Below are 12,151 nucleotides of genomic sequence, written 5' to 3' on the forward strand. Positions count from 1 at the left end.
TAAGACATAAAATATTTTCAGTTATCCAAATCCAGCTTTGTTCTTAACATTTAGATATACATGATGAAGTCAAAAGCAGTGGGATATATTCATCATAAGCATTATTTTTAAATACTCAATGGCTAACAAAAAATATTTTTATCATGTACATCCCCTGAGTCTTTTATAATAGTTTGACAGTTTTTCTTCTCAGAGAACAACAGTGTTTCAAATGAGAAAAAGGAGGAAAATGGAGGAGGAGGAAAAAGAAAGAATGACCAAGAATACATGTTCAAGAATGAGAACATGAAAGGACATGTATTTCCGGAGTCTGGGTTAGAGAGCAAGAATAGACGTTGGATGAGCAAAGCAGTCAGTTCACAGTTGTGGATGACTGATCAAAACTGGGAATTTTTACCAAAGAACCCAACATTTTACTTGTCTGACCACCTCATTTTAAAACTTACCTCTACCAATATCAGTAACAAAAATAATTTTCTAGTCAAGTATAAAAGGAAAAAATACTGACTATTATGTACCAAATTAAGCTAGACTATACAATATAAACAATAAGATATTTCTTATTTATAAGTGATGAATAATTTTATCAAAATTGTATAAATAAAATGGCACAGGATCACAGAAGAGAAGACATTAATTAGACTTAAGGAATCTGAAACAGAATTCAAAGGATGGGAATAATTTGGGGGAGAGAAAAAAGAAAAAAAGATCCAATCCAGAAGAGTTGTACAAAAACAAGGAAATGTAATATTGAGTAACTTTTTTTCATGTTTAATTAATGTCTTCCATACAAGAGGACAGAGACTAGTTGAGTCTGAAAAGGAAAGTTATAACTAAATTGTGAGGGATACAGAACGCTGTTCTGTTATACAGCAGATGTTTCTAGACTTTTAGATTGTATTGATCAGCAGAAATTTGACGACATACTGTGTCAACCTTCTATTTAAAAAATGTGGACTCTGAAAAACAATCTGAGGGGTTTGAAGGGGCGGGGGGTGGGAGGTTGGGGTACCAGGTGGTGGGTATTATAGAGGGCATGGATTGCATGGAGCACTGGGTGTGGTGAAAAAATAATGAATACTGTTAGGCTGAAAATAAATTAATTAATTTAAAAAATACAACTCAAAATCTAAAATTCTGCCATTTACTATCATCATTTTATTAAGCACAATAAATTGAACACAAAAAAGGGATACCAACATTATATCCACATAGTTTTAAAAATGGGATATATTAAACTCTTTGGATGCAGAAAAGTTACAACATAAAATTGTATTCTGCCAGATGAACACAAAATGAACTTTCAACTCTTAACATGTTCCAATGTTTCATTTTTAGCATAGTCACTTTTTTAAAAATCCAAGAGATATGTTCTTAAGTCTTTCAACTCAACTCAAAATATTTTACGTAAACTTAGGGAAGCCCAAGAAAAACTGCTCTCAATTACCTACCCAGCTTTTTCTCCTACCTTCTTACTGCGGTTTTGGGAAGAAATAAGAAAGTCTACAGATGCCTGGTCATAGCAAATTCTGGAAAGGGGCTACCTATGTGGGGTTTTGCCTAACCAACAAAGAGCAGTTAAGTGTTATCTGATAGTAATTCCTTAGAGCTTCAAATTGTCACAAACTGTCACTGAGGAACCAGGAATGTGGTTCTTTTTTTTTTTTTTTTAAAGATTTTATTTATTTATTTGACAGAGAGATCACAAGCAGGCAGAGAGGCAGGCAGAGAGAGAGGAGGAAGCAGGCTCCCCGCTGAGCAGAGAGCCCGATGCGGGCCTCGATCTCAGGACCCTGAGATCATGACCTGAGCCGAAGGCAGCGGCCCAACCCACTGAGCCACCCAGGCGCCCCAGGAATGTGGTTCTTATAACTTAAAATAATTCCTTCCTTAGCTTTGGCTGCCAGAAAACTTACTGCTAATTTGTGTCCCAGTTTTAATAGCACTATAAGGACCCATTATTAACATTTCTAAATTTGTTCTCTGGTTTTTTTAGCATGTCTTGGACCACTATTTATATTTCCTTATATAAATTTGTCAAATCATTTTAGGAAAATATATATAGGAAAAATAAAAGATTTACACTGAATGAAAAAAAATTTAAGATTTATTTTTTCAATAATGTTTATTAATTTTTTTTCTTATGGTAAAGTAACACATTATGAGGTCATTTTCTAAATATTCTCTCAGTCTAGAACACTTTTCTAGTAAGCTATATGACTCACCTCCTTTCAGTCTTTGCTTAAATGTAATTTTTACCATTGGTCTACTTAAAATTATAGAGCATGTTAGAAGATGGTAAATGCTATGTTAAAGGATAAGTTCAACATAGCGGTTTGGGCTTTTAAAAATGGCAGAGATGGGCTGCAGTTTAAAAGAGAGTGATTTATTAAATAAACTGCAACCCGACCCTGTCATTTTTAGAATCCCAAACCCCTCTGTTGGACTTATCCTTTAACATAGCATTGACCATCTTCCATCATGTTCTATAATTTATTTATTATGTTCAGTACTTACCTAAATGTCTTGTCCTTGCTGAAATATAAGCTTCACAAGGCAGGGATTTTTTTTTTTTTTTAAATAAGGTTGTTTTTTGTTTGTTTGTTTGTTTTATAAAGTAGAGCTGACACACAGTGTTACATTAGCTTCAGGTGTACAACACAGTGATTCAATAATTTTATATGTTCTACTATGCTCACCACAAATGTAGCTTCCAACTGTTACTGTACAATGCTATTATAATACTACTCACTGTATTCCCCTATGCTGTAATCTTTCATCCCTGTGACTTACTCATTCCATAACCAGAAGCTTATCTGCCACTCCCCTTCACCCATTTTATCCAGCCCCCATCCTCCTCTTCTCTGTCCACCACCAGCTTGTTCTATTTATGAGTCTGTTTCTGTTTTTTCATTTGTTTCCTTTTTTAGATTGGTCTTTTATATACTAATATATTCTAAAGTACCTAAGACAATGCTTGGCCTAGAACAAGAATTCAGTGTTTAAAAAAAAAAAAAAAAAAAAAAAAAGAATAGCTCACTTGTGTGTCCCTGTTCTAAGAACTTTATATGCATTATATAATTTAATCTTCACAAGAACCCTGGGAAAGAGGTGCTATCACTGATTATATTTTATAGAAAGAATGTTAAGTTACAAAATGGCTAAATTATTCAAAAAGTTCAGAGAGCCCAGGAAGTAGTAGAACAAGGATTTAAACCCAGTCTGACTATTAACATTACTGTCTCACCTAACAGAAAGAGATTGTGTAAAAGCAATTGAGACAATGATAGAATAATCATAGAAAATGACAGTAAATAGAAAGTGAAAAGCAAAAAAACATACATAAGGCTGCTAAATTCAAGGAATAGTACTTATAGCCATTATTTACGCACAGGATCATCTAGATATGGATTACCCCTATGTGAAGTTCTTGAATATTTATAAAATCAACTTTTTAAAGAAAGAAGACTTCAGAGAACCGTATTTTTAAAAGCTGCTCTCCTAATTTTGATACATAATAATTAATTTATCTGTTTTCCTTTCTCATTCCATTGAAGCAGCTGTTGAGTAAAAAAGACAGTAACTTCATTAATTCCAGGTAAATATTTCTTTACATTTTTTCAGTTAAGAATTTTCATATTACAAATATTATAAGAATAAGAAATGACTTATAGAAGCAGGGCTCTTAGATTTGAAGGAAATTTTAGAGCATATTGCTTAGTAAACATACCATTCTCATGAAGGATACACTGCAACCCTGGTAGACTAGGATTATAACAGCCAGAGTCTCCTAGTCCAATACTTTTTCAAAATTCTCCATTCTGTTATGAGAACATGTTATTTTTAAAAATAAATAAGAAGAAAGCATGTATGAATATCTTATTAGAATTTGTGGAAGCAATGTCTTTATATTCTTTTGGCAATAAATATTCCGCCAGAAGTACAGATTATATCATGAGTAATAGATACATTATAGGAAACTAAAATAATTAGAATAGAGAGAGAAATCATACCTTCTATCAATAGCTCTTGTCCATGACTGCCAAGAAGTGTACGAGATAGGAATGGGGCAAAGTCTACAAAAATTTCACGAAGAAGAGGAGCAACTTTTTCTAAAGCTCTTTCAAGTTTTGCAGTGATGCTGTTGAAATTAAGACATAAACACTAGTAAATATAATTCAATACAAAAGTCAAATAAAGTTAACTTCCAAATTAAAATCTTGAAAAATCATAAAAGTACAATTCTAACTCATGGAATAATAACAGCTTCAGTAGAGGGGACACCCTGTAGAGTTTCACATCAATCATAAGGCTACTCTAAAGACTGCAGCCAAAGTAGAATGAGCAGAGGTGCCTGGGTGGCTCAGTGGGTTAAGCCCAGGACTCTCAAACTGGGCTCTGGTCATGATCTCAAAGTCATGAAATCAAGCCCTCCCTGTGCTCAGTGGGGAGTCTGCATGATATTCCCTCTCTCTTTCTCCATTTGCCCCTCCCTGCCATGCTCTCTAAAATAAATAAGCAAATCTTAAAAGAAAAAAAAAAAAGTAGAATATTCTGTGAAAGGCAACTGGGATTCTTTAACCTGCACAGGCCACAGACTCTGCTCTTGGTTCTATTCTCTTCCATGACTATCCTTCTATCTATGAAAGAAAACTGTTTTGAACACCTACTAAATGGATCATTGTGTCAGTTACAAAGAATTCAACTTTGTTCTCTAGAGTTGCCTAAAAATTCCCTGAAAAGCTGGATAAATATGAAGATAAATAGAATTCAGTGTAATAAAATTAAATTGCTGTTGCTCAGGTAGGCATTTTTTATTTCTATTACTATTTTTTACTAATTCCTACATTATCATTTATATTTGTTCACTGTTAAATTTTGAGTTATATGGCCTCACATAAGCACTATTTGACAGTCTTGAAAATACTTCAAGTAATATATGTAAAAAAATAGTATATGTAAAAAAAAATTAGTAAAGACTAATTCTGCTCAAGCAAATAAATAATCCGTTAACATCTAACTATCTCTCTTAGAAAATAAATGCTTTGAAATAAGACTGCATAGACTGAAATGCTAGTTCTCTCTTATGCTACCTAGGTGAGCTTGGGGCATTAGACTTCCTTTGCCTATAAAATGGAAATAACCATGGTGCCTACTGGTGAGAGTTAAATGCACTAAGGCACTTAGAGTGCAGAGAAAACTACCGGGCACACACAGTGAGATGTCAATAATGGCAGCTCTTATAATAGCTACTTTGAATAAAACAAATCTATATTTACTCTCAGAAAATATAGCTCTGATTAAAAAACAAAATCAATATAATAATACAATGTTAGAGGAACACACACTGTTCTACACAGAAGACATGTACAGCAAAAAACTAAACAATGCTTCAAAATAATAAAAGTTCCACCACAAAGCTGTGTAACACTTTGCTATATGCGAGGAAAACTTAAATGACAAAAAGGTAATTAATCATAGGATAATTTTCAAAATACTACTAATATTTGAAACTAAAGTACTGCATTGTTGGCGATTAAATAGGGGTGAGGGAATAATCTAGGATTCCTTCTTTCCCAACTTGGAATCATGGAATCTGAATCATTTAAGCACTCAAAGAGTCACCATTAGCACTTCTATCTGACTTTGTCTCCTCTTACCTGGGTCAAAGCTTTAGAGAAAGAACTTAGAGAGGAAACTGATGTGGCACTTCCACAAATACCTCAAGAGAATATTCCAGAGGAAAAATTTAAGCAAGAAAAAGGGAACTGGGTAGGGCTTTGAAGACATGCTGAAGATATAGAGAATTCTCAGTATTCTCCCTTACTCTGTTATTCCCGAACTAAGTCAGCACCTTCTTTATTTTTTTATCATGTTTAATTAGCCAACATGTAGTACATCATTAATCACTGGTAATGCTGTTTAAACACAGATTCCTAGAACCCCATCCCCATAACTTCTGATTCAGCAGGTCTGGGTGTACTGTGAGAATCTGCACTTCTAAAAAATTCTCAGGTGGTTTGCTACTGCTGATCCAGGAAACTCACTTTGAAAATACCTGTTTTAATGAGAGTACTTACTACTAGTAAATTGTAATAAAGCTGCAAAGGGAAGGCTACCTGAAGTCATAAAATAATCATAACAACTTATCTCTGATTTTAGTGAATACAGACAGAACTCCTTTTTTATATCTACTAATTAATACATTCCTTCTAATCTCCAAGATCATGTCCCATAACTTCCCAGGTAACATAATCCCCTCCTCTAAGGAAAGATGAGTAAGAATGTTAAGAGCAAACCTATGAACAGGGGATAAATCTAGATGTTATTATTTGTTTCTGTACCTAAATTCTCAGTGAAGCGTAAATACTTTTATTTAAGAATAATTAATAAGAATGAAATTAAATTTAGAAAATTCTTAGATGTATAAAGATTCACATCATAGTTATCTATTGTAATATATTATTATCTAATTAAATTCAGGTATATTTCTTCCCCAGGTTATGACTTTTTTCCATAATTTATGGGTTTCTATAAGACTTACAGGCTTCAAAATTACTGTTTCAAAAGTACTGTTCTGCGATACATATCAAATAGAAACCTCAATTAATTTAATAACTAATCACATGTGTGTGCATACATGTGTATTAATGACTTAAGGGTAAGGGATAAAAAAGAATCCCTACAATAGTATAAAACTCAATAGAATATTAAATGATGCTCTTACATATCATTCTGTAACCATCATTTTAATATTCTAATGGAGAACAATGTAACATTTTACCCAGCAAGAAATCAAAGGTTTTGAGTACAGAAAACCATCATCGAATTATACTGCCAGATTTAGCTATCAAACAACAGCCTATTCTAAGTGGAAAAGTTGCACCATCACTTTTTTACAGTGAAAAAAATGGACAAGTTTTAGTTGTTGTCATTAATATTTATAGATTCCACACAATGTATTTTAAAGGAAAGTAAACATCATATGAAGTGTGTGATCCTCATCTTTACACAATTTAAATTCTCAAAAAACATGATATAAATATAGATCAGCTTAATATCCTCCTCTATCACCAGGCAAAGAACACCAATCACCAAAAAAAAACACCCAAAAACAAAAAACTGATATTTCATTTCTCATCTGAGAAAAGTACATAATGTAGAACTTCCTTTTCTCAAGACATAGCTGAAAAATTTATCTGTTAACATGTAAAAAAAAAAAAAAAAAAAAAAGTTAACACTAGAGAATTCCTTGGCCTTATGTCCTATCAAAATAAATGAGTTATTCTCTTCATTTTGAATATAATTTTTTTAAACAGTACATGTAATAACTACCAGAAAATGAAGTTTTTTGGCAAATTATTTTGTAAGAAAAATTGGCATATTTTACTTGATTTAGGGAAAAGATTAATAATTTTTCAATTTCATTTGAAAGCTTACTTTCATTTATTCAAGAAACATTAATTCATTAAAAGATACCTTATGCACAAAAAAATCTGAGGTTTCAGGACATGGGTAATTTTCCCTGTACAGTCTTGAGTGAGATTTATAATCTTAACACTTTAGCAGCTTCATAGTATTTAGGAAAGTTCTTGGGCCAACTCCAGGCTGAAATGCATTCTCTCAAGCTTCTCATTTTTCTCCTCCTACTCAATTTTTTTTAATTCCCTTCAGTCACATTAATGATGCTTATGATGTTATTTTGACATTGGCTATTTTTCTTGATAGCTAAGTGCAAATTCTTTAAAGAGGGATATGAAGAAAACTACTGTTGCAAGTTGGGTAATTTATCAAACACTCTCACAAATTTTACAACTACAAAAACAAAATATTCAAAGAAAATAATAATGCTTTAGATGAAATGTTAAAGCATCAATGCCTGGATTAAGATAGCATGACTTAAAACACAAGAGTTTTATTTTTATGGTTTTAAAAAACAAAATAATGTATTGGTTTTTACTTACATTAAGAAAATCTCATTTACAGAGATTTACAGATTCTAAGAAATTTCATGAATAAAGATATAATTGTTTCATGATAGGAAAAAAATGTGTGAAAATCCATCGAATCTTGCCAACTGTAAATGACCTCAGGACATACAAAAGCTAAGGCGACTAACTAAATCAGCAGAAAAAGGTAAGATTTTTGTCTCACTTTCTAAATCAATCTCCTTACAAACATGTTTCACTACAAAGTATTGATTATTTTCAAATGTTATATGCTTTAGAATTCTAGAAAAACACAGTAACTTTACTTTCATTTAGGACACTGCTTATGTTGTGAGTACTATATTAATAAGCTCATTTACACTTACGCCACTTAATACATTTATAATTCTTACTTTTGGTTTTAACTTTTTGTACTCTCCTAGGTCCTTAACATATCATAAATATAACAAATACTTAATTTAATTTTGTACATTAAAGTTCTTAAATTTCTTCATTCCTTAAATCATATAAAATGGTTATATATAATAATAAAATCTAGAATGAAAATAATTATATAACTTTAAGTACTGTACATAATAAGAGAGCTTAGATATAAAGGAAATTATTACACTAGTGAATTCCATAATAGATTTCATTAATCAAATGTTCCTGGGTAAGTTAGGAAATATGAGCATAGGTAAATGAAGTGATTTGCTTAAGTAAAATCAGATAAAAAGAAAAGATTAGGAGATTATTAATGACAGCAAAACTGTAAATTGTAAAGTTGAATTCTTGACTTGGCTATATACCATGACTAGGAAATGACAAACACTGACTTAAAATACTTTGTTTGGCTTTCGTTAAGCTTCCAATGTGAAATATATATACATATATTTAAGAGAGAGCAAGCACGAGTAGAGGGGAGAGGCACAGGGACAGGGAGAAAGAATCTTAAGCAGTCTCCATGCTTATCAGGGAGCCCGACCAGGGGATCAATCTCACGACCCTGAGATCACAACCTGAGCTGAAATCTAGAGTCAGACGCTTGGGGAGCCTGGGTGGCTCAGTGGGTTAAAGCCTCTGCCTTCGGCTCAGGTCATGATCCCAGGGTCTTGGGATCAAACCCTGCCTTGGGCTCTCTGCTCAGCCGAAGGTCGGCTTCCCTTCCTCTCTCTGCCTGCCTCTCTGCCTACTTGTGATCTCTATCTGTCAAATAAATAAATAAAAATCTTAAAAAAAAAAAAAAGAGAGCGACGCTCAATGAATTCAGCCACCCAGGCATCTCTAAAATATAATTTAACATTAGATAGCTGATGAGTAAATGCATCCTGAATCTCAGATTCTATAACCCTATGACCTACTGCTAAACAGTTTTTCTCACTATAACTTTTTATGGTTACCCTAATCAAAACATGAAGGTGAAAAAATGCTTGCTTACTTTACTTCCTCATGATCTTTTAAACTAAAAACCGACATTTTCTCCTTATTCTTTTTTGAAAGAATCACATACATTTTTTTTTTAATTTTAATAAATTTTTTTATTTTTTATAAACATATATTTTTATCCCCAGGCCTTTCTCAAGAAACAAGAAAGGTCTCAGGTACACAATCTAACCCTACACCTAAAGGAGCTGGAGAAAGAACAAGAAAGAAACCCTAAGCCTAGCAGGAGAAGAGAAATCATAAAGATCAGAGCAGAAATCAATGAAATAGAAACCAAAAAAACAATAGAACAAATCGACGAAAGTAGGAGCTGGTTCTTTGAAAGAATTAATAAAATTGATAAACCCCTGGCCCGACTTATCAAAAAGAAAAGAGAAAGGACCCAAATAAATAAAATCATGAATGAAAGAGGAGAGATCACAACTAACACCAAAGAAATACAAACTATTATAAGAACATACTATGAGCAACTCTACGGCAATAAATTTGACAATCTGGAAGAAATGGATGCATTCCTAGAAACATATAAACTACCACAACTGAACCAGGAAGAAATAGAAAGCCTGAACAGACCCATAACCAGTAAGGAGATTGAAACAGTCATTAAAAATCTCCAAACAAACAAAAGCCCAGGGCCAGACGGCTTCCCGGGGGAATTCTACCAAACATTTAAAGAAGAACTAATTCCTATTCTCCTGAAACTGTTCCAAAAAATAGAAATGGAAGGAAAACTTCCAAACTCATTTTATGAGGCCAGCATCACCTTGATCCCCAAACCAGACAAGGATCCCACCAAAAAAGAGAGCTATAGACCAATATCCTTGATGAACACAGATGCGAAAATACTCAACAAAATACTAGCCAATAGGATTCAACAGTACATTAAAAAGATTATTCACCACGACCAAGTGGGATTTATTCCAGGGCTGCATGGTTGGTTCAACATCCGCAAATCAGTCAATGTGATACAACACATCAATAAAAGAAAGAACAAGAACCATATGATACTCTCAATAGATGCTGAAAAAGCATTTGACAAAGTACAGCATCCCTTCCTGATCAAAACTCTTCAAAGTGTAGGGATAGAGGGCACATACCTCAATATCATCAAAGCCATCTATGAAAAACCCACCGCAAATATCATTCTCAATGGAGAAAAATTGAAAGCTTTTCCACTAAGGTCAGGAACACGGCAGGGATGTCCATTATCACCACTGCTATTCAACATAGTACTAGAGGTCCTAGCCTCAGCAATCAGACAACAAAAGGAAATTAAAGGCATCCAAATCGGCAAAGAAGAAGTCAAATTATCACTCTTCGCAGATGATATGATACTATATGTGGAAAACCCAAAAGACTCCACTCCAAAACTGCTAGAACTTATACAGGAATTCAGTAAAGTGTCAGGATATAAAATCAATGCACAGAAATCAGTTGCATTTCTCTACACCAACAGCAAGACAGAAGAAAGAGATATTAAGGAGTCAATCCCATTTACAATTGCATCCAAAACCATAAGATACCTAGGAATAAACCTAACCAAAGAGACACAGAATCTATACTCAGAAAACTATAAAGTACTCATGAAAGAAATTGAGGAAGACACAAAGAAATGGAAAAATGTTCCATGCTCCTGGATTGGAAGAATAAATATTGTGAAAATGTCTATGCTACCTAAAGCAATCTACACATTTAATGCAATTCCTATCAAAGTACCATCCATCTTTTTCAAAGAAATGGAACAAATAATTCTAAAATTTATATGGAACCAGAAAAGACCTCGAATAGCTAAAGGGATATTGAAAAAGAAAGCCAACGTTGGTGGCATCACAATCCCGGACCTCAAGCTCTATTACAAAGCTGTCATCATCAAAACAGCATGGTACTGGCACAAAAACAGACCCATAGATCAATGGAACAGAATAGAGAGCCCAGAAATAGACTCTCAACTCTATGGTCAACTAATCTTCGACAAAGCAGGAAAGAAAATCCAGTGGAAAAAAGACAGCCTCTTCAATAAATGGTGCTGGGAAAATTGGACAGCCACATGCAGAAAAATGAAATTGGACCATTTCCTTACACCACACACAAAAATAGACTCAAAATGGATGAAGGACCTCAATGTGAGAAAGGAATCCATCAAAATCCTTGAGGAGAACACAGGCAGCAACCTCTTTGACCTCAGCCGCAGCAACATTTTCCTAGGAACAACGCCAAAAGGCAAGGGAAGCAAGGGCAAAAATGAACTATTGGGATTTCATCAAGATCAAAAGCTTTTGCACAGCAAAGGAAACAGTTCACAAAATCAAAAGACAACTGACAGAATGGGAGAAGATATTTGCAAACGACATATCAGATAAAGGACTAGTATCCAGAATCTATAAAGAACTTAGCAAACTCAACACCCAAAGAACAAATAATCCAATCAAGAAATGGGCAGAGGACATGAGCAGACATTTCTGCAAAGAAGACATCCAGATGGCCAACAGACACATGAAAAAGTGCTCCATATCACTCAGCATCAGGGAAATACAAGTCAAAACCACAATGCGATATCACCTCACACCAGTCAGAATGGCTAAAATCAACAAGTCAGGAAATGACAGATGCTGGCGAGGATGCAGAGAAAGGGGAACCCTCCTACACTGTTGGTGGAAATGCAACCTGGTGCAACCTCTCTGGAAAACAGCATGGAGGTTCCTCAAAATGTTGAAAATAGAATCACATACATTTTTAAGTGCATGAGTACAGGTGAAGAAAATAGATGAACTTAAACTAAA

General features: G+C 33.7%; 1 protein-coding gene across 7 annotated transcripts in view; it reads right to left on the reverse strand.

Moving 5' to 3' along the window:
* NBEA (neurobeachin) overlaps positions 1 to 12,151 on the reverse strand; it is a 685,682-nt gene that overhangs the window by 395,208 nt on the left and 278,323 nt on the right. For all 7 annotated transcript variants that reach the window (XM_059144025.1, XM_059144024.1, XM_059144021.1 and 4 more), the window contains one exon: positions 4,014 to 4,141. In XM_059144025.1, coding sequence (XP_059000008.1) covers positions 4,014 to 4,141 — 128 coding nt within the window. The remainder of the gene's footprint in view (positions 1 to 4,013; positions 4,142 to 12,151) is intronic.

This window comes from Mustela lutreola, chromosome 13 (assembly GCF_030435805.1).
Source record: "Mustela lutreola isolate mMusLut2 chromosome 13, mMusLut2.pri, whole genome shotgun sequence".
Classification (NCBI taxonomy): domain Eukaryota; kingdom Metazoa; phylum Chordata; class Mammalia; order Carnivora; family Mustelidae; genus Mustela; species Mustela lutreola.